Genomic DNA, 23698 nt, shown 5'->3' with positions numbered 1-23698 from the left:
CTAACTCGATTACTTTTTTTGAAGAAGTAGCTGGTAACTATAACTAATTACTTTTTCAAAGTAACTTGCCCAACACTGCTCATACATAGAATCTCCCACATTTAAACACTGATCTTTGATCACTTCTCTACTACTCCATACAGTTCTTTCAATAATAACTCATTTACTGCAAGCGCATTCATTTCCCACTTTCTGTTATCTTCTTTCAGCTTTACAGTCTCTGTGTTCACACGCAGTGTTAATATCCTCACCCCTAGCTGCATGGCACACAGCTTCCTCCCGGCCCTGTCAGCTTGGCCAGCCATGGCTGTGGCAACATGCACGGCACGCAGAAAGGTCAGGGTGGATTAGACCTTTTTGAGCAGCCGCAGCGCCTGCAGATGCACACTGTGAACTCCCGATGGCCTTCCGGGCTCCTCTGTGACAGCAGGTGGCTTCGGGCCCGTGGGGGGTTCCTCCGTGCCTGACTCCCACACTTGCGTATCAAACACCCACTTCAGCACACACGCACAAATCCTCATCCAACACCAACCCTGCTGCAACCTGAGGGAGAGTCAGCACCACTCCTTATGCGAGCGTTACATCATTTTTTCTGCTGCTGTGATTTTACAGTAATAGCCCGACTACTTCACTTGCTCTGTTCATGTTATTGCTGACCTCCATGCATCTTGTGTATGTGTGGGTGTTGCTATTTTTGAGCTATCTATAACCTCTATCTCCAAAATGCCAACTAGAACGAACAGAAGAGGAGAGTGGAAAGTTTTGTACAACTTCAGGGTTTTGCTCTTGTCCTTTCTAACACACTCACTATCCTGTGAAAAAAACATTTCACTCAAAGACTTAACTGCAGAGATCTTTGGAAGTGGCACCACTAACCACTGGATTCGAAAAGGATAAACACCACCAGCTGTCAGATCACGAACTGAAAAACAAACTATGAAAAAGCCATTTAACCACTTGTCTTGGGGTATCCTGTGGAGGATTCTTCAGAATCACAGGCCACTCAGTCACTGTACAACCAAAGCAAGAGCTTGGCGCATATTGCCATCAGTATTCTGGGGGGTTGTCATGGATTCTGTTCATTTTAGTTGTATTACTGTATATATAACTAAAATGTTACCTCCACGTCCTCCGACTCACTCACCTACTCAGCCAGAGACGGAGGTCGAGGAGCCAGAGGGACCTGCTGTGCAGACAGAGGGCATGGACAGAGGGCCGGAGAGTCCTGCTCAAATGGAGCTAGAGGTCAGTGTGAGTGAGGGACCTGCACAGCCAAAGCCATGTCGGCTGGTCCGACAGCGTCCACGCCAGAGGCCAGCGCGCCGTGAGGTCCGCCGGTTGCTACGCAGGTGGCCCCCGGACCTAACTCGTCACCACCGCCACTGGATACGCGGGCAGCCCCCTGAACTAAGACATCCCTGCATGCCTCAGCCAGGCGATGAGGTTATGTGGTCTGTGGTGCAGCTGCGAGGGAGACGGACGCACCTGAGCTGCATCCACAATCACACCACGCCGGCATAAATCAACTGAGCTAGGTCCCGTCACTGTTATTGTTGGTGTGTGCTCGGCTGTGAGCTGAAAAACTGAAGCCGTCTCTGTGAAACAGCAGCCGTAAATAAAAGTTTATGTTGAAAAGCATGAAAATGCCTGTGGGTCTGTCGTGGATCTTTCACAATTACATATTAGATCATTTGGACAGGATGATAGAGAGTCTGTACTTTGTTGACTTCGAGATTTCATCTTTGCTTTTTGCAGATGATGTTGTTCTCTTGGCTTGGTTGTGAACTCCCGCTCGCACTGATGTGTAAAACAGCAGGAATGACAATCAGTACTTCCCAGTTCAAGATCATGGTTCTCAATGAGGGAGTGCTCCGGGATTAGACCTCTGGGACTAGTTACTACACCAGGTGGACAAAATTAAGTATCTTCTTGTTCAAGAGTGAAGGGAGAGTGATAGTTACCAATCTGTTGTGGTAAAGAAAGAGCTGAGCATAAAAGCGATGTTGTCGATTTACAAGTGAATCTACGTTCCTAACCTCAACTTTGGTCATGAACTCTGGGTAATGACCAAAACAATGAGGTCACGGACACTAGCAGTGGAAATGAGTTTCCTCTAAAGGGTGGCTGGAGTGAGAAGCTCAGTTATTCAAGACATACTGGTGTTACCTGTGGGCTCTGTCATGGTTTGGAGTTGAATTTAATGTGATGATGGGATTTTGTCAAAATTGATGAAATTATGACAACAACAAAAAATACCTGATGATCTATACCTAGAAGAAAGCTTGCCTAAGACAGCTCAGACTGTGATGAAGAATAAAGGTGGTCAAACCAAATACTGACTTTAAGGCTTGTTTAAATTCTACAAACTCAAACTTGTTGTTGCCTTAAATACTGTTTTTCCATGTATGTTTGTCAAATATAAAGAAGTGAGGTAGAGCTCAGGACTTTTGCACAGAACTCTATCTTCTATCAACCTCTTCCTATGTGACGTTGTCAAAACAAACTGTCACATTAAGCTGTGGGTGAATGTGATGGGCATATACAAACAAGCAAAGATTAAAAACCATTAATCACATTCCTACAAAATGCTAGTTTTTAACTGATGACAAATAACAACCTTTAATTGCTACTCCTAGTTTATGACCAGAACACCTCACCAGTGTGCAAGATGAATGTAGCTGTGTGCACTTTTTTAAAGCAGACTCAGGAAACAGCAGTGCAAAACTGGACTGATTTGTAATGCTTTACTTTATATGCTTTAGGGTTAATTTATTTTTATTTTTCTGAATTGTTCAGAAAATACTTTCTCGTTGTTTCATGTGCTGAAACAATTATGTTAATTAGGTAGATAGAATTTAATTCTTTTCTTGTTTTCACTGCTGTAATGACTTTGTCTTTTTCACTTTCCCTCAAATACCCTAAAAATGGAAAACATTTTCACAAGTTTTCTCTGTTTTGCATTGTTGTAAAGTGATTATCTCTGAGTATGGGATAGCTGGCCAGGCAAAGCAGCTCTCTGAGGACATTAGGTTTATTTTCTGACACTTCAAATGCTTCAAAGTCAAAGTCAATCATTGAAAGATGAGCAATAGAGGAACTGCATCTCTAGTTTTGATTAGCCACAATGTTAAGCAGTGTTGTGGCTCAAAGTACTGTCACTGATTGTCAAAAACAATATAATTGGGACTAACGAGCCTTGTTATTATGAAAAATACTGAACATTGCCATATGGCTATACTATGTTGTTATTCAGACAGAAAAGAAAAGTTCTCCAAACTCTGGTATCTTCTGCATATACATATATATATACATATACATATATATATACATATACATATATATATACATATACATATATATATACATATACATATATACATATATATACATATATACATATATATGTATATGGCTGGTTATGACTTTTAACCCCTTAGCAGTCCTACAAATTTACAATTAGTCCCCTAAACCATCCAATGTACCGTGGGCGGTACGTCCGACTGCTAACAGGTTAAGGCTCTTATTAGAGCTCTTATGACAGCCCTAAAAGTCATGCGTTTGTGTGTAAGCAAGTATGTGTAAGGATGTGTTGGCAGCACCTACATCTCACCATGCTTTGGCATGGCTTGACAACATTTGAAACCTGCGTTAAAATACAACTAAAAATACTTCCCGCCTGCTTCAGCCATAGAATGCATCAACACGAGGATGAAATGAGGCTAAAATAATTTCTGCCTTTCTCCTTTCACATTACACCTTAAGCCGCCCAAACACCGTCCTCAGTCAGCATGCATCCATTCTTCTAGCCTGCTAATACAGAAAAGCACCAGCAAAAATGTCAATTAGGCAAAGAGGCTTTGACTGTGTCCTCTGGAAATTTACGTGCCATTGATTTCCTCTCTGCCTGTCTCCCCCACACTCCACCTCCTCTCCCAGTTCACTGTTGTCTACTATTTGAAAGGCAGCAACACAAAACTCCACCTAACAGAGATCTCATCGAATCCATCAGCGACCGGCGGTGAGAGGCCGGAGGACAAGAGACACCTGAACTAACACGCAGCACAGCTCCAGACACTTACTGAATGATCCACAATATAATACATCATTCACTCTGACAGTGGACACAGTCAGCCAGCCAATGCAAACAACCACAAAAACATGCTGAGGGGGAGGTTTAAGGCTGGCTGTGACACTGGGCCGTGAATTAATTACCAGTAATTCAACCCTCACGCCATGTTTCAGCTGAAATAGAAAAAGGAAATAGTTTGAAAACCCTGTAACCGTTTTCACTCAGTGTTTACTGCATATTTATGCACATGTCATTAATATGCTGTTCACTGTTAACAGGTCATAATGTAATACTGCAAGTAATGAGTTGAATTGAAACAGAAACTATAAAACATGAATCGATTCATTAAACTTTTTTTCTTACCTTTACCAAAAACGTAATATTACAATATCTGACTGGTCCAACTGATCTATGGGTGCTACCAATATATCAGCTAGTATTAGCTATTTGCAATTATATATTGGTATCATCATTTGTGACGGCAGCTAAATAAACATTTTAAACTTTCTACTCAACACTTATGATTGTTGCTATTGCTCATTTGTTCACCAGAGGGCACTCTGCCACTCCTCTGTTGGCAACGTATCTTTGCAATGCCACAAACACAACAACCAGCTGAGCCAAGCAGTTGGGCAAGAATGTAAACAAGTAATCCTCGACTTGTTGTGACAGTGAAAATAGTTTATTTTTAAACTGCGTAAGTACGGATAAATTACTAAATATAACAAATGTAAGGGGAAATCTGTAACATATGTTGAATCTGACACGTGAAAGAAACGCAAACAGAGAAGGTAACATCGCATTTGCGGAGAAATGAATGTAACATGTCAAAAAGCCAAAGAATTGCCATTTAGAATAATTTTTTTAAACGTATAAATCTAGATAACTGCAGTATGTGTGACATTGTTCATGCAAAGTTTCATTCAGATTTCCAGAAGATAGAGTACATACAGTACAGATCTATGTATATGACAAACTGTTTAGTAAATATTTATTTGTTTCTTTCAGAACAAATGATCTCTCTAAAACACTGGGATTTTTAAAGAATTATAAAATATAAAAATACAAAAAAAGTTAATTAACAACATCTGTACATCCTCGCATGAAAATACCTGTCAGTGTGATTTTTTTTTATCTCTTCTGTGTATGATTTTGGAGATATTTTTATGCATTAGAGCTATTTGTGACAGTGACTGTATTATTTAATACTGTTGGTACGTCTGTCCTTACTGTCTTTGAGCAGCTGTAACCACATAATTTCCTCTGGGATTAATAAAGTATTCTGGTTCTGATTCGTAGGTGCACATTTAAGTTAGAAAACACAGAAAGATAACTTTGTTGTGCCTTTAAGAGCTGTTAAGAATAGTTACCAAAAAAAAGCCACTAGAATGTGTGAGCATTCAGCATGTTGTGTCAGTCCAAATGTTAACAAGAACAAAATGCCAAGAGAGGTGTGAAATGAAAAATTAATAGATGATTAAAATTCAGCTGCTGGTAGTTTAAATGCTGGTATTATTATTGTTATTCCTGGCATCTGAGCACTCATGTGATTAAAGCCCAGCTTGGCAGACACACATGTATGCATGTATACACTGAATGCAAAAAACACAAGTCGCACTTTGTTTTTTCACAAGCTCACAAGCACGTGTCACAACAAGAGCAAAAATCAAACATAAATAATTAAATGTTGAAACACATAAAAAACGAAGAATTACACGAGTAAAACTTCAGTAGATATTAGTTGTTCTTTTCATTCTACGTTCAATTGATTACTCCGTACACTCGGGCTGAAATATAATTAACTGCTGGGAAATCAAGTGGAAAATCACCTTTAATGGACTTGAGGCCATATTGATATAACTGCACGATATCTGATGGGGGTAAGTGGGCGTGAAAAATACTCCGAATGAGCTCGATCTCATTATGAAACCTTAACCAGAAATCAAACTCTCTAATGTGCAGGAGAACATCAGTACAACAATATTTTCTGTAACCTCCTTGTGAGGAAAAGCTGGGACATAGGAGTTCTCCACCACTCTGAAAATCTGATGGCGGTACCTTTTAGCATGTTTAAAAATCCATGCAACTCATGTTCAGTCATTATGCCCTAGAGCAGACACTCACTTTCTTCTGGGAAGAGGAAGAGCAAATCCTGTCTCCAATATTCAAAATCTTTCCTCCTCTGTGCATCCCTTTAACCTAAAAAGATTTTAAATCTGCCAAAATACAACCTAATAGCATCACAGAAGCAAGATGAGCTTAGATTTTGCTTCATATTCGTCCCCTTCATATTAGTACATGACCCCATGTAGATCTGATTTCAACATATAACCTGCAGCTGCATTTGGTATTAATCATAATTCTTGGCTTTCCAACATATGTTTGATTTCATCAAATGTTTTGATGTTTTTATTTCTTTAAATAGTGACCACACTGGACAGAATTCAATTACATTACAAGATCCAATTACAGCTCAAGCTGTGACCATCTCCAGACCTGGTTTGGCCAATGTCATCACATTTTACATTTGCATTTACACCTGAATTAAATGCCTTCTTACCTTGTCCTGATAAGACGTGCAGACACAGACTGCCTGTTAATAGCAGGTGTAAATGGGGTCACAAACATTCACTGTGACTCATCTGTGCCCCCGAGCTTTAAACTCAACCAATCAGCAAACTGTGGGAAACGACTGACATAATGGCTTGATGAGTCATCATCTCGAGAGAACTTACAGTAATCTTGGAAGTATAACACGAAGCCTGATTTTTGCTGTGTAATGACATCCCTTTCATTTAGATGTAAATGAATTACGGAGCCACTAAAGCCCATGTGGTGAATCAAAAAACAATCATCAGTCATCTTCTGAATCATCTGAAAATAATCTGTTACACATCTGGCTCAAACTGACAGACTGACTACAGACAGAACAGTACCGGGAAACATATTAGTCCCTTTTAAATGTTTACTCATTTCAGCCACAAAAAGAAGAAGCCCACTCTCATACGAACCCGTCATCTCCAGATCACGCATTGAGACGAGGACTGCATGAATAGACAAAAGATAGCGAGACAATCCTAGAAGAACTATAAAGTTTGAGCACTTAGGCATTGTTTATTTTAAAAAAGCTCAAAAGCTTCTGTTCATTCACTGCATCTTGTACTTCAGTAACGATTTTTAACCCTGAAGTCTAAAGAAGGCAAAAAATTTGACGAATAGTCAAAAAGGTTATTTGAGAGGTGCACAATTCAGCCACAACATTAAAAGCACTGACAGGTAAAGTGAATAATTATATAAATCATCTTGTTACCATGGCACCTGTAAAGGGGTGAAATATATTAGGAAGAAACAGATCTATTACATTTTGAAATGGATGTGTTGAGTAGGAGGAGGGAAGAAAATGAGCAAAAGGGCCTGAGCACCTTTGACAAGAGGGAAATGTTTGGTCCTGGCATTAATGCGAATGTTACACTGAGATGTACCAAAACCAAAGCAACACTGCAGGACACGTGCACCTCGTAAAGTCAACTGTATCTTCAGCCCCATTCAGCAGAACAATGCGTACTGCCACACTTTAAAAAAAGGTTTGAGGTTCAAGATGTTGCTTTGGCTTCCAAATGCCACCTCAACATGACTCTGCATGGCTTAAAGGACATGCTGCTAGCATCTTGGTAATTAGTACAACAACGTCACCGTAACAGGTCTAATGGAGAACATACCTTGATGGATCAGAGCAGCTTTGGAAGCACAAGAGGCAGCTACACAATATTTAGACCGGTGGTTTTAATGTTGTTGGCCACTTTCAGGGCTGAATTGAGATTTAGGTTTGTGAGAATTCTAGGTAATTGCACCTCTAACAACAGTAGAAATGCCCAAACTTACCTCATCCACATTCTCAAAGGCATTGATGATGTCATAGGGCAGGCACGACAGCAGGTCGATGACGAACCAAGTCTTCAGATAGTTCATCCGAATGAGTTTGGGGTCAGAGATCACCTCTCCACCGGGCCCCACGAAGGTGGTGTGGAAGTTGAGAACGATATCCACCAGGAAGATGACGTCGACTACGCTGTCTAGCACCAGCCAAACAATGTTGTTCTGCTTGGTCTTAAAAGAGACATTGTAGGGCACCATGATGGCCGTGTAGAAGGTGAGGATGAGGATGACCCAGTCCCAAGTGGTCTTGAAGGTGCAGTAGTGAAGTATTATGTGAGGTGGTGTCTTGGGGGCTTCCTGCTTGTACTGCGGGAGGATGTCAGAGTTTAGCTGCAAAACCTGGAGGTGGTTTTGCAGATGGAAACAGCAATATGATTAGACTTCAGTTCTTCATCAAAAGCACCCTTAGTCTAAACAAAATACAACAGTAAATGTACAGTATGGGGAAAAAACAGGTTAATGCTTTAGACATCTGTGGCTTTTGTATATTTAAGTGTACCTTTTACTAATAACATGAATTAATAAGTGATTTTCCAGCTCTTCGGCATCTTTGTGTGTTAAAAACTTGTAAATATTGAACTGCCAGTTTTGTTTATGCATTTTATGCATTTCCAGCTCTTTTTTTAAACTCTGAGAATGCATAAGAGTAAGTTTTTGTTTTGTTTTTATTTCTATCTCTGGGCTCTTAGTTGATTGTCTCTCAGAAACAAGTCATTTTTATCTGTTGTCTGTTTAAGAAATCCCTCCCTAAAAGCCCATTTTCACTTCATTCGTCAATTCCTGGAATCCTGCTAAGAGCAGCCGGGTGAGCCATACTAACTGTACTGCTGGACCTGCTATTGCATGAAGTGAAAGACACTGGAAACATTGGGAAACCAGTTTCATATCAACATTGTGGCATTGAAATGAACTAAAGGAAAGCATGATGCTGCAGGTTTCCTTTAATACTGATTTGAATTAGCAGAATATTTTATATATGCAAGAATTCCAAAGAAAGCTAAAATTCCCCTGGTTCTTTCTTCAGCGTGAGTCCGATTTATTAGTTCATTAGAGAAAAGTTTGTCCTGTCAAGCGAATTTCTAACTGTCAGCGATGTTTGTAACAGCAGTCCAAGAAAGACGGTTGCACGTTTCTGTTTTTTACTAACTACATGCACGGTTTCCAGAAAGGAAACGAGAGAAAGGGGGAAATTAAATTAGTGAAATAGATGAAAGAAAGCTCAACAAAAACAGTCCTTGTTTTGTTTTTGTTTATTAAGTCTAACGATCATCAGCCCATGGTGCTCAGCACTGTGAAGGAAAAGTTTTTCCTCTCAGTTTTAATCTGTATTCATCACGTCTGTTCTTCTGTAAGGCTGTTGGTGACAGAAATGTATTATGAATACATTTTGGCTTGACGTGGGGAAGACACAGAAGGGGGACTGAAATTGGCAAGAAGAAAAGGAGAGAGAGGGGGGAAAGAATAGATGACCAAAAAATTAAATTAAAAACATTTTTTTTAAAAATACGTAGTCTATTTCCTAGCGTGGTGATGATCACCCTTGCCAAGCTCAGCCACCTCTACAGAACAGACTCCATTAAATCCAGCAGCTCCACATGCAGATCACACATTAACCATTCGACTCATTATTTATACAAAATAATAGTCTATTTGTGTCAGCTACAGAGCTGTAATATATTCTGCCGCCGCAAACATAACACATTAACAGGTTTCTGTATTCGGTGAAAGAAGCATGTTAAATAGTAGTAATACAGCTCTAATAGTAAAATTGCTGTTTTTATAGTTACTACCAATACAGCTCTTCTGGTTCTGGTATTATTGTATTTGCGATGACTACAAGTAATAACCCTAAATTACTGATACTGCATGTCATCATCATTTTCTCCTGACAAAACAGTTGGGACAGCGTGGCCTGAGTTAGCCCAAACTGTCCTCACACTGGGATTCAGTTTGATGCTAAATAAAACGATGGATTGACAGAGCTGAGGTTTAACAGCAAGCTTCATAACATCAGAGCTCAGTCACTTCTAATTCTCTTCATCAAAGCTGTCAGTCAAACTGGTCAAGAGCTGCACCACAGCTCAGAAACGAGGCTGCCAATTAACCCACAGAAGCATTGTGAGGAGAAGAAAAAAAAACACTCGCACACATCCCTGCTTACACGTGAGACACTCAACAGCATTCTTGACAGACGCCAGCTGTGCCTTTCAGACTGCAGAGCAGATGGCTCACCTGCAGTGTCTGCTGAGCACCCTCAACACATTACCCTGCAACCCATCCAGCACCAGGCCAGGAAAACGGCTAAGAGAGTGCATTAGCTTGTTATACCAGGTCTAACTTATTTCTTTTTCCAGTCCTTCCTTCCTACTTCTCTCCTAAACATTACTGCTCTTACATTCTCCCACATCTCCTTCTCTCATGCCATTCTTTCCCTCTTAAGTTGCTACTTCCACTCCTTTCTCTTCCCTCTCTTTGTAGTTCTTTTTCTCCACCTTTCTCAGTTCACCTCTGTTTCACCTTTAGGACACCTGAGTCGGTAACACCTTCCCAGAAACCCTCACAACTTCTTGCATCATGCGCTAAACACAAACAAACTCTGATTAAAGGCATCACACCTTCCTCAAACATTCATGAATAAAACAGGTTGATGAAAACTGGGGAAATGAACCATCTTCTTTCCACCCTGCAATCCATTTTCTAACTTTATAGCACAATCATTTGGAGTGCTCGCACCACCCTATTCTGTCTCTCCACCTGTCCTGAATGGTGCCCACAGTTCAGAGGAGCAGCAGGGAATGTGTTACTTCCAACAACAGCAGTTAAGGGGAGGGTGGTGTGCGTGTTTAGGAAAAGGTGAAGCCTGTGACTGCATATGCATGTTTTTGACTGTAAAAGTTGATGTTCTCTTTTAGTGAGCTTTGGGAATATGGTCAGAAGGAGGCTATAAATCTTTTATACGGGGATTTTTTTGATGCAGAAATATTTCAAGGGTGGCAAATTTACAGTGTGTGTGTTTATACAGAAGACTCCTTCTGGTGTGACAGGGTAGCTATTAGCGACTATGTTGTTTGCAGAATGAAGAAATGGGAATGATTTTCAGTTTAAGTTGAAGAACTAAGCTGCTGCTTAAATGGAACAATTAATAGAAGGTTTTGCACTGCTTAAAGGTTAGCAGGCAAACAGAAAACGCACTTAAATTTACAATAATACAATTTCTTTTTTTTTTATCAAGCTAGGATTAGCCAGCTAGCTGCTATTACTAGGTAACCAGCAAATTATCTATCTGTGTGAGCAGTTCAGCTTGTGTTACCAACTTCAGCCAGATAAAAAACTATTTGTATCTAGTGAAACCTTGTGCACACATGGCATAAGTACAATTTAGGTGGGGAAAAAAGCTTTTTAAACCTCAAAGTTGAGCAAGCTAATACTCAAATCATAACAACAGTTTCCTCAAGGTGCTTAATATTGTAAAGATACTACAATAATACAGAGCACCCTCAAAAATCAGGCAACCCCCTATGACAGGGGTGGGCAATCTCAGTCTAATTTAGCCATTTAAATCAGCTGTGTTGGTTCGAGGACACATCTAAAACCTGCAGGGACACTGGCCCTCGTGGACTAAGATTGCCCACCCCTGTATGAGCAAGCACTTTGGCAACAGTGGGAAGGAAAACCTCCCTTTTAACAGGAAGAAACCTCCGACAGAAGCAGGCTCGGGGGGCAACGATCTGCCGCGACCGATTGGGGTGAGGGAAGGAAGACAGGATAAAAGACATGCTGTGGAAGAGAGCCAGAGATTAATAATAGCTCATAATTAATAGCCACCAACAGCCTTGCAGCATAACTAAGGGTAGGTTCAGTGTCACCTGATCCAGCCCTAGCTACAAGCTTTGCCAAACAGGAAAGTCTTAAGCCTAATATTATAAAGACATAGACATATGTCTGTCTCCTACATCAGGACATCCTGAAAATAACAAAGTAATAAATAGATGAGCACATGTCCCCTTCTTGGCCAGTTACAATGTCTCAAACACAAATTTAGATCACTCCATGAAGTCCTGTTGCACTTGTACATCTTTGGGTCATAATCTGTGGTCTGGTTCTTATCACCAGTGATGAGCCATTATGCAAAACCCAAATCTACAAGATGATTACCTTGAAGGGGCGATGTGCCAAAATTGGTTTGAGTCTCCTTTTTTTTTTTTATAGGTGGCACTGAGTAACTTTTTCATCGGATAAGTACCTGCAAAAAAAAACGACAAAAATGTTCTTCATATAACGTATGTGCTCACCTCAGCCAGTCTGGACTGTTTATGGCTGACTTCAGGTTTGCCAATAGGCGCCAGTTGCTGTAGGGTGTTGCGGTTGTTGGTGAGTGCACGTGTGAGCCGTGCAAATTTGGTCCATCCTGAAAAAATGAGAAGTCAATTATTGCCAAAATCACAGTCATTACACTTTAACCGGTCTTGTCATCTATGTCAGCTGATACTTTATGAGCTACACAAACACAATCAGACCCCAGGCAGCTGTATGTTACCACTGCCCATGCAGTTTCCCTGCTCAAGGCTCACAGCAGTTCATCAGATTTTCACAAAATGTTGTCTACTGAATCACTGTGCTTTCATTGCAAAGCAGCACAGTTTGCTTTAGGAGGTCAGAGCCATGGATTAAGTAACAGGACTTTCACCTACTACAGTCATAATTCCAATATTTTTCAAACCACTGACACTTTCTTCATGCCAATTGTACTCTTAATTAAAAGTGAAGCTACTTAGGATTATGAAAAGATCATGGTAGCATTTAAGCACCTGTTTGACAACAACTGTGGGGAGCCTCACTTACACTTCTAGCACAGCAGCAAAACCCTTCCTAGTAAAATACATTATTTGTCTTCATGTAAACAAAAAGATGACATTTTGTCTCCATTTCACTAATTCATGTAAACACAGCGCAAAACCCAGAGCCATCCGGTGTGCCCTGACCACACAGGAATCACTGAAAATTTTGCACATTTTTGTCTTGTGAAAAAGCGAAGGCTTAGGGAACCTGCTGTCTGTATGTACTAGTCAACCAGACATTATTCCTAGGGAAATTCCCAGTAATCTGATATTTATTCACACCATCATCTGCGGTCGACCGCATGCAACACTCAGAGATCCGTACACCCTGATAGTCGTGAAAATCAGTGTTTAAATGGCAGAAGTGAACTGTCATTGTAAATTGTTCCAGTTCAAAAGAAGAAAAAGGGTAGAGAAGAGCCGTCCATAACCAAACAAACACAGAAATGCTGAAGATGCATCTCACACATCTGGATCAAACCATGTTAATAGTCCGTCCCATGTTTCCCAATCAGTATTGTTAGATAGATCTTTGTTGGGTTTTTCTCTGTATCTATGAAGCGCCTTGAGGCGACTTATGTTGTGATTTGGCGCTATATAAATAAAATTGAATTGAATTGAATTTCCTCTTTTGGTCTTTTAAACTGAAGCCTTCCGTCCTATCTCTGACTTCCATTTGATTCTTTCATCTCATGGAAAAAACTAGAAAAACAAGGATTAAGATGAACGAACACTTCTTGAGCCCTCTGAGCCCTCGTGTTTGTGCGTCTTTGTCATTTTTTTAAAACATGGTCATAAGAAATATTCCAATAAATAAAGATAGTAAAAGCTGCAGTTTCTTTGGAAAATGTAATTATTAACTAAAAACAGATTCATATAAAAGTTTGTAAGTCTACCTAAAAATACAGCCATGTCAGCAGAGGTCATTTCAGTAATGACGGCCACACCTTTCTCAGTGAGAGCAAACACAGTTTTGGAGGTCAGGTGCTTCCTGCTCTATTGCTCTAAAAATAAAATCAAATATTTCAAAGAGAAAAGGGTCACACAACAGGGGCACATCACTTACAGTAGTCACACGTCGTGATCGACCCGGCCCTTTGAAGAAACCATTACGAATAAAAAGCAGACTTTGAAATGGCTTTTAACCCTCAGGCCTCCAGCTATGTGAAAATCCTCCTTTCATTCTCTGTTAGAACGGAGAGAAACTCAGGCGCTCACTTCTTTGTGCAGCGGTGTAGAAAAGCCTGAGACAATGCTGTGCTGATGTCAATACGGGAGGAATATCAACACGACATCCAATTTATTCTGAAACCCAATCATCAGCTTCCCTCGAGCAAAACTGCTGCTGCAGCTATTGTAAAACTTACTGTACGGCTTCAGTTTCTAAGGCTTCTTTTCTTTTTCTACACATTTTTAAAGTTGGTGTTGCACAACCACAGAAAATGAGCCTTAATTTTTAGCTAAAATGAATATTTTAAAGTATATATTCTTCAGGGAAATTGCTGCAGCATATGTACACTAACATTGATTGTGTAACTCACTGTATAATATACTGTATTTTGTTGGCTGTTGATCAATTTCACTTGTTCGTCATAATCCCTGCAGTGTGTTCCTATCTTTTCTACCTCACATTCTACATCAGTGCGCTTTAATATTACCTGTATACTTCCTACACTTATGCTGTAATGTTACCTATTACCTTTTAACAACTACAGCTAATACATTTGAAGATTCTAATTTCATATTTACACAAAAATACATGTAAACCCACGAAACTTCCTGCGGCTCAGGCGGAAGACTGGGTCGGCTACCGATCGGAAGGTCGGTGAATCAATCCCTGGCTTCTCCAGTTTGTATGCTGAAGTATCCGTGGGCAAGATACAGAAAAAGGTACAGAGTTCCTCCCTGCATCCATCAGAGTATAAGTTCATGTCTGAACGATGCTATATGAACAACTTGTCACATCCTCAACAGAAAAAAGTGCTTTACCTGTCCATTTAACCAAATTCACATCCCATCTCGAAAGGCTTAATTTGTTATCTTTGGGGTTGTTTTTTAAAAAAAGGGTGTAGTTTTTTCTTTCCTCAAACTTTGGACTGTTACAATTAAACTGTTAAATTACAAATAATTATTACTCATCATTATTATTATTAATAATATTATTCCTATGTTTCATTCACAAGAACACAGCTGTGCTCACTTGTGTACATGTAAATAGATATTGCTGAGTAAACAACATTCTGTGCGTAGATGTGTTGAAATGGTTGCAGCGGAGTACAACAAATACAACACATGGGGCAATTGGGAAGTGATGAATAAATACAGCCCCAGAGCCTACAGGTGGATGCTGGCTGGGGGAGGGGGTTAAAGTAACATGCAGTGATGCTGAGCAGTAGCAGCTGTCAAAGGTAAAGCTGGGAACTTGTGGACATAAATGTACTGTCAAAATGAAAGTAAGGCAACCAGTTTGGGAAAACAATGACACAAATTACTGTGTAGGACACGATGCAGCTCGAGTTGATTTGGCGCATAACTGCCAATTTTTAGTCAAGGTGGCTACTGATTAAAAAATGTCAATGTTGCTCAGTGGCTGCTAAATGTACCTATTAATAATATGAGATAATAATAAAAACACAATATTCTGAGACTCCTAGTTGGTCTCTCTACTGACATCATTGCACAAGTGAGACAGGATATCAGCCAAAAAAAACACACTAACCCAAATAACTTCAACAAGCAAGGGAGAGAGCAGAGGCCCTCAATGCTGACCCACATTAATGTAGCACTACTAATGCATTATAACACTAAAAACTTTCTTCCTCAGAATTTTTAGGGACACACTGCACACAATGCTGAGTTTCTAACTCAGGGGTGCCCAATCCCGGTCCTCGAGAGCTACCGTCCTGCAGCTTTTAGATGCATCCTTGTTCCCACACACCCGAATCAAATGAATGGCTTGTTATCAGGCCTTTGCCAAACATGATGGCATGCTGAAGAGGTAATCAAACCATTTGATTCAGCTGTGTTGGAGTAGGGATGCATCTAAAAGCTGCAGGATAGTAGCTCTTGAGGACTGGGATTGGGCAGCCCTGTTCTAACTTATAAGAAATCAACTTGGGGACAAAGCCTTTCAAGATGTGTTATCTTTGGCATTTTTGTAGATTCAGCTGAAGAGACTGGAACATATAAAATGTTTTTGATAGAGGCTGCAAGTAATTAATTCAGCAAATTTAATGTTTAGACAACACTGGATCATCCTTGAGTTGGGTGCCTTTTTATACTTGAATGGCTCATAGATCACAATAATAATAATAATGATGATGATGATGATGATGATGATGATATTAAACATTCTTCTGAAAAAGGTACAAGGACTAGACTGAAAATGCATGAAAAGCAATGTTTACGTTGGCTAACAAGCTGCTAACAATATAAATTAGATCATTACTAATAAAAATCTTGCTGCCTATGCTTTTCAAGTAGTTTCAATTTACTATGAAGCTGGCCACTAGGAGCTGTGATCGAGGCTTACATTAACTAAGCATCCTTTTCACTCATTACAGCAAATTAATAGTCCACAACTAACTCTCTTAAACAGGGAAATCCATCATGACACGTGATTTGTTGTGAAACCTGAAGTATTTCTAACACCTAAATCTTGTATATGAATTCATGTTAGAAACCGTGACAAAGAATGATTTGACTGTAGCGCCTTTCCTTTGTGATGTAATTCTTATTATTTTCATATCATTCTTAAGACTTTTTTTCTGTGCTGCCTATAATGGCTGAATAGTTCACGGTAAAATGCGCATGCATTACAGAGCAGCACAATGCATTAACAGAAAAACAGCGAGCCGCTGGCAGAGAAAATGAGCCAATGGGCTCTTTTTCATACAAACACTTTCATCATGAAGCAAAATGGGAGAATTTGTCTTGCTGGCATTCACGTAAATACATACTGACAGCCCACAGGCTTCCACTGTACATTGTGGCAAAAAAAGGACAAAAAGCCCTCACAGAGAGCATGAAAGGAAACTGCAGGACAAGAAAATAAGCGGTCTTTTTCACGGTTAATAGTGCTGCGTCTGCCTATGTTTCACAAGAATGCAGCAACCGTGTGATTTATCAGACTTGAAATGGAAATTGAAAAAAAAAAGAAAAAGGCATTCAGCTAAAAATAACACAGGAGCGGAACTAGTGCACGCACCAAAGTAAGTAGAGTCTGAGATTAGATTTTGGTTGAAAATACTACACACAGCAAACTGCATTGCATGATATGCGCCTTTATAAACAGCACATGTAGGACACATGACTTATATACATGCAGTGCAAAAGCACATCATTCTTTTTCATTTTGTAATACCTGGAAGTGCAGGTGAAAAAAGATGTCCTGTAAGAGGGGAGATATAGAGGTCACAACAGAGTTTGGCAAGAGGTCACAGACGGTTTTAAAGATTAACTCTACATCCACGTATGGCGCAGGTTGAAGCAAATTGCAGCAAATCATGTTTGTTGCTAAGAATTGAGTGGAATTAAACAGCCCCAATCATTTTTATGACTTAGAGGATAAATTCAACAAATGTTAACAATATTGCTGCATAATGATAACCTTGGAAAAAGAACCCTAAATCCAAGCAATAATTTGGACATTTAGCCAAAATGGAAGTCCGATTGTTAAATGAGTGTTATGTGGCCATTGAAATGCCGTGAAGTTCACAGCACACAGTTTTTGTGCTGATGGAAATGCCATAATCAGTCAGCAGAGTGTTGGCAAACGTTTCCCAGCCTCAGCACTCGCCAAGCCTGCTCTGTAAATTTACGTGGTCTGCCACTTCATGACTGAGCTGCTGTGGGTCTTCACCTTGCAGTAATGCCACTTCCAGCTGATCGTGGAATACAAGCAGACTTGTTACAAAGATGGCATTCAGTTACAGCACTGTGGTTGAATCAAGTGGACACAAATGTTTGTAAAAGCAGACTGCATGGTTAGGTGCTGTGATTTTATACACGCGTGTGTTCGGGACTGAAAACACCCAAATTCAAAGATTCAACCTATGTTTTTTTACATATAGTGTAGCTATTGCACAATTTGTTGTAACATATCAGTGCTTAGTAAGGTTCCTTGAGCTTTCCAAGTTGTAAAAAACTTGTGTGTGACAAGTTGTTCTCACCCAAAGATGGATTACAATTAACTAACTTGGATAGTGAGACAGAGTGACGAACCCGACCACACAGTTCACACGTTTTGACCCCTTTTATTTGGCTGTTCGTGCCTTTAATACACGGTCGCAGCTTTTCAGCTGCTAGCCACACGCACAACCCCAACTCAGGTCCCGGTACATTTCTTTATAGGGGAGACGTAATTGGCTGACGGAGCTCCGGTGTGTCTCAGCCTCCCTTGCAGCTGAGCCCCAAGCCACACCTACCACAGATAGATTTCCAACAAATGAAATGAAATCTATGCATTTTTTAAACACAATGAAGAACAATTCAATTAAATGTCTTCCACATTCTCAAATATTGTATTCCTTAAAAAAAGGTCACCATTTAAAAAGACTTCCGATCTTCTCAACAGACCGAACTGTAATTTCCACAGCACAAAACCACTTTGAGTAAAGGTAACTGTTACTGGTCAAACTAAATCAAACTATTGGTTTAAAAAAACTGAAGGATTACACTTAGTGCCTGAGGCACTTGTGTTCCTGCCACAGTACTCGTCACTCATTGTGATCAGCCGTCAGCCTGAAATGTTGTCTCGCCTGAGGCTGAGGTAACAGCACTTTGTGAAGCACTCACAGGTGCTGACAAAGCAAAGCAGTCAACACAGCCACTCTACCATAAAACAACAACAACACAGTGACCATTATTTTTTAATAGTTCTGCTTTCCTGTGTTTTCTTTTTCCTCTTTTTTTTCTTACTGCTTCAGTCAGTGGATGATACTGAGACGAATAAGCACCGGCCAGCTGGTTCACCTTGATAACCACAATCAGCCACGTGCAAAGAAAATTGTCTCGATCCAGATGTTTTAGGTTCGTGGGAGAAGCACCATTTAAAGCTCAGTTTAAGTGGAAACATGAAGGAAAGAATACAAATCTCTTCTCACATGCAGAAACATCCAGGTTTTAGACCAATAAATGTGTATAAATGGTTTATTTTTAGGTGAAACGGGGGCACGGTGTCAAGAAAGCACACAATGAATTTGAAATCCCCTGTTAGATTTTTACTGCAATATCTCCCACTCTGATGACGCTGACATGCTGTGGCATGCCGCGCTGTGGGAGCAGCCGGAGACGGAGCCCAGAGTGAATTTTAGTCTGCAGCACGAGCCAACTCCACCAACGCCTGCAGCAGCGAATCTCCCTTCCCTACAAACGGCCTCTCCCACCCCCCTTATCACCAGGCGGGCTAAACTGCTGAACCCAGTACGCCCCTGTGTGCTCTGTGGCACAGCAGGCAAAGGCTGCATCCTCTCTGTGGCCTCTAATGAGCTGTACTGTACTGAAATACACCACAGTGCACTAGCTGGTCTGAAGTTGGAGTATGCCAGTCAAACCACCACCTGCGAGGTGGAGCTTTGTTACCAAGGAGATTGTCTTTTAAAAGGTCAAACTATACGCACTTACATGCATGTCCAGAACAAGAAGCCATATCTTTAATAGTCCATTCCTTTTTAACAATATGTTTATTTTCATGTTGAAATGTCAGAAATTAAAAGATTAAAAGTATTAAATGCTAAACTGTTTTCTGCTCAAACCAACCCTGTTTACATTAGCTTGAACTTATATTAACTGTAAATAAATTTGTGTTGTGTTTTATACACACAAAGCATTGCTTTGACTTTTAATGAACTATGACTTTAAAAAACTTTTAATATACCATCCAAAACTGACAGACATGAAAATGCATTTTCTTTATTGGCAGTAAATATTCATCCACTTTATTATCAGGTACACTTGTTCAACTTGTTAACATAACTATATAGTCAGACAATCACCTGGCAGCAGGTCACGAGTGTCAGTTTGGGGAAGAAATATGACTTAAGTAACTCTGAATGTGGCATGGTTGTTTGTACCAGGCAGGCTGGTTTGAGAAACTGCTGATCGACTGAGATTTTCCTGAGATTAACATAGGATGGCGTACAGGAAAAGTGAAACTATCCAGTGCAGATCCAAAATGGATAAAGATCATAGATTCAGACCAGATCAGGCCCAGATCTATTTCAGATGAGGTCATTTCCCAGCTCTTCCCATTCAGGTGAATCAAGGCGGGCTTATTTTGTCTGTATTCCTGATTTTAACCCGTAAGAGCCCAGACCAATTTTTACTGTCAGGAAAGCTATGGGAGAGTCAGTGTTGAAACTTTAACAAGAACACCTGTGTGACCTTGGTTTCTCATGGGTTGAAATAGGCCATCTCGCCAAAGCTATAATGAAATATGTCAAATCTAGCTGATGTACAGTAGACAGCGCTATAAAAGCTTACACGTGTCTTACAAAACTTGGAAAGCTGCATTTTTTTAGTTAAATGTGAAACAGTTACTACTGACTGTATGACAGCTATCAGCTATCAGTAAAGGCTGATCTTAGATCAGATTAAAAAAAGGTTAAACTGGGAAACAAAGCATCGTTTTTCTGTAAATCTCATTAAGCATTTTTATCCAGTAATGGAAGAAATAATTAAATCCTCTAACATTAAAAATGCTGATTGAATTTCTTTTTTTTTTTAAATGAAGTGGCCATAAACTGTTACATGTCTGATGTGTCAGTCAATGTTTTTATCTTCAGCTTCTGTCACCTACATTTTTCCTCTGTTAACTTGCTGAATAATTAGATGGAATCACAAACTGTGATGTCAAATTAAGATTGCAGCTTTAGCTAATGAAAACTCACGTTAGCTAAGATAAATGGTGACCATGGAGAGCACGAAAAATTTAAATATTTGTATGCAACTTTTTCTGTGTCTGATGATGACAGAGTGAACTAAACTTTCCCCTTTTTTATTTTTATTTTCTTAAATCAATATTCTGGGCCTTACTGGCACATGTTCATATTCAGCACTGGTACAATTTACCCATAATTATAACTTGTGTTATTACAGCTCCACAGACGAGGAGCTTTTTTCTCTACGCATGCATGTAGTTAACTCAAGATGATCATACTCAGAGTCTATTGGACTCACTCTGATCTTATGGCTAGACTCAGAGTTTGATGAACCTGCTTCCTGGAAAAAAGCCCTGATTGAATACTGTTACGGCATAACTGAGGGAACAACTCAGTAATTTGGTGCCACTGCTTTTTCAGATTCTACATAGCTTTGGGGTTATTAATATGTAACAACTGTAATGTTTGTGAGAATACTTTAATACAACATTTTTAGAGCTTCTCTACAGCACCATTACTGTACAAAAATACTTTAACTTGGATAAGCTAAGTACACTCATACTGCATAAAACTTGATGCCTCACTTTGTCAAAATGTTAAGCAAAGTTTGTCACACTGTCAGAGGCAGCAGCCACAGCTAAATCACAAAGATGTCAACACGCTAATGTGACGAATAGATCCACTAAGGCTTCGATCGTTCGATTGCTTTGATTCAGGCCATGTTTTTCATGTCGCTGAGAACACTTTAAATTAATTAATTAAAAGAAACACACATGAGAACAGTGAGGAGATCTTTGCAGCGAGGAGGCAGGAGTACATCAGTGCATGTGTGCGCACATGTTTACAGGTGCCTGTATATCAATGAAGGGGGAAGGGTGCATGATCCTTGTAAAAAGGGAAAACACACCAGAATGGCAGCACCAGAACTGACTCCCAAGGCGGGGAGCTGACACTGTACATCAGTCAGGGCACGGAGGATAACACCGGTACCCACTCCTCCAGTGACTCCTGACAGCATCAGAACCTTGTCAAACACAACCTGACAGCTTTGCAGGGAAACTGCAGGGAGACTTGACATGTTCCTTTTTTCACATTCAGCTTGGGATGAAAAACAAAAGAAAGGAAAAAGGTTTGTAGCAAGTACTAATCTTCTGAGACTTCTCAGCGTGAGAGAAAGGACAGAGGAGAGTTTGGTACGCAGAGTCAAAGGGAGCAGAAGGATGAGGTGGATGACAATTGAGACTAATTTGCTAATTGGAACTTAACACAAAGTGCAGGCCAGACTAACAGAAATCACATTAACTTGGAGATAATAAGACAGATAAATTTTGCCTGACGATGGCACATACCGATAAGTCAACAGATCACCAACGATATCAGGCATTTCCTGAGGGTAATGTAAATTTGAGTATCCATTTTCACAGCCATCCACTGAGAAAAAAGAACAAGTGTCAACATCATGAGGGCCCCAGGGGGAAAAACCTCTAAAGCTGCAGTTTGAAGCAAAAGTGGTGGACCAGTCAGCCAACTGGTATTGGAATGCACTGTGCCAGCAAGGATAAAAAGAATAATGGGCATAATTACACAGAGAATGTAACGGAGGTAGCAATCAGTAACCAGAGAATATCAGAGAGAATTCAATGAAAGGCGAAGACGATGACTGAGCAAAACAGAAGAAGAGAGAGAAGGATGATAAACAAAACAGGTGTTCAAAGAAAAAGATGCAAGAACGAGGAGGAAAAGCTAAGAAACTAGGATAAGGAAGAGAAAGTCAGTACCGTAAATGAAGGGCAAGAAAAGGTAGAGAATGATAAAGAAAAGTTACAGATAAGGTGAAGGAAGTTTAGAGAAACATCAAGTAATAAAAGGAAAATAATAAAGTGTAGGAGTGTACATATGCAGAAGGAGATGGAGAGAAAGGAAGAAAAAAGCTGTTGAAGGACAAGGATGAAGAAAGCTAATTACACGTCCGATCACAAGCCAAGTGGCGTTAGATTGCATTGGAGCATCCAGCCATGTATTAATTTCTTTTGCTCTCAGACATTTTGTCACATGTCATGCCCTGCACTGCTCTGCTGTTATTCTTCATAGTGTGTTGCTGTCTAATAAACCAGAAACACAACACAATCTTTTCAAGTGGTTCAGAGGACCAAGCTGATCATCATCTGCACTAGGGAGCGTCAGGTTTTCAAATCTGTCAAGACTTTGGGCCCTCCGTCGTCCTCCACACAAAACTTATCTTCAACAAAAGGAGAGAAACATTTGTGCAGTGTGAAAACACCCACCTTTAGTAGTTTCATCTTCGATGGGCTGCTTGAAGAGGGTAATGTCCTTAAAAGTGCAGAGGAACAGCACCACCTTGTCATTCTCATTCCTGATGGGAGCCACTTGCATGTAGAACCAAACAGGACTTCCTGCAACAAAACATCATCAAATCTTAGAGTACATATGTCCAAAGGGAGTCACTATAAAACAAAATAACAAATAGACCCAAGACAGTGTCACCATTGAGGATTTAACATCCATGATGCTCGAAATAACCTTACCAAATGTAATCTGAACAATCTCTTGTGGAATCCTTACTAGGTTTGAAACATTATACTTTTATGTTGCTTTACTAAAAGAATTTTTCAAACTACTTATCAATGCTTGCATTAGGGGTTTGTGTTAGGGTGTCCACAAACCTTTGACCACTTCTTTCAAAATGTGAAAAATATATGTTGGAACAATTTGTGGAACAATTTGTGGAAAAAAAATGTTTTATTACTGCACTAGCTTTTATGACATCTCTGCTGTCTTTGCAGAAAACAGATTAAAGTGATTTCACATCTAAATTGCTGCTCTGGGCTTGCTCAAACAATCAACAGAGGGCAGATATAAATATAATCTAGCCATTAATTATGCTCCATTATCAGGACCAAGCAACCACATTAAGACTCTCAGAAGACAATCTTTGTGCCACTGAGTCAAATGTG

The 23698-nt window shown here is 40.0% G+C and overlaps 1 protein-coding gene across 1 annotated transcript in view; it reads right to left on the bottom strand.

Annotated features, from left to right (window-relative positions):
• Positions 1 to 23698, bottom strand: part of kcnh5b (potassium voltage-gated channel, subfamily H (eag-related), member 5b) — a 190369-nt gene that overhangs the window by 150542 nt on the left and 16129 nt on the right. The window contains exons 4-6 of the mRNA XM_005728589.1: positions 23009 to 23137; positions 12298 to 12413; positions 7952 to 8344 (exon numbers count right to left, since the gene is read on the bottom strand). Of these exons, the coding sequence (XP_005728646.1) occupies positions 7952 to 8344; positions 12298 to 12413; positions 23009 to 23137 (638 nt within the window). The remainder of the gene's footprint in view (positions 1 to 7951; positions 8345 to 12297; positions 12414 to 23008; positions 23138 to 23698) is intronic.

This window comes from Pundamilia nyererei, unplaced genomic scaffold, assembly GCF_000239375.1.
Source record: "Pundamilia nyererei isolate P.nyererei 1_Seehausen unplaced genomic scaffold, PunNye1.0 scaffold00029, whole genome shotgun sequence".
NCBI classification, from domain to species: domain Eukaryota; kingdom Metazoa; phylum Chordata; class Actinopteri; order Cichliformes; family Cichlidae; genus Pundamilia; species Pundamilia nyererei.
Note: the sequence above shows the minus strand (reverse complement) of the source record. Positions and strands in the feature narration are given on the sequence as shown.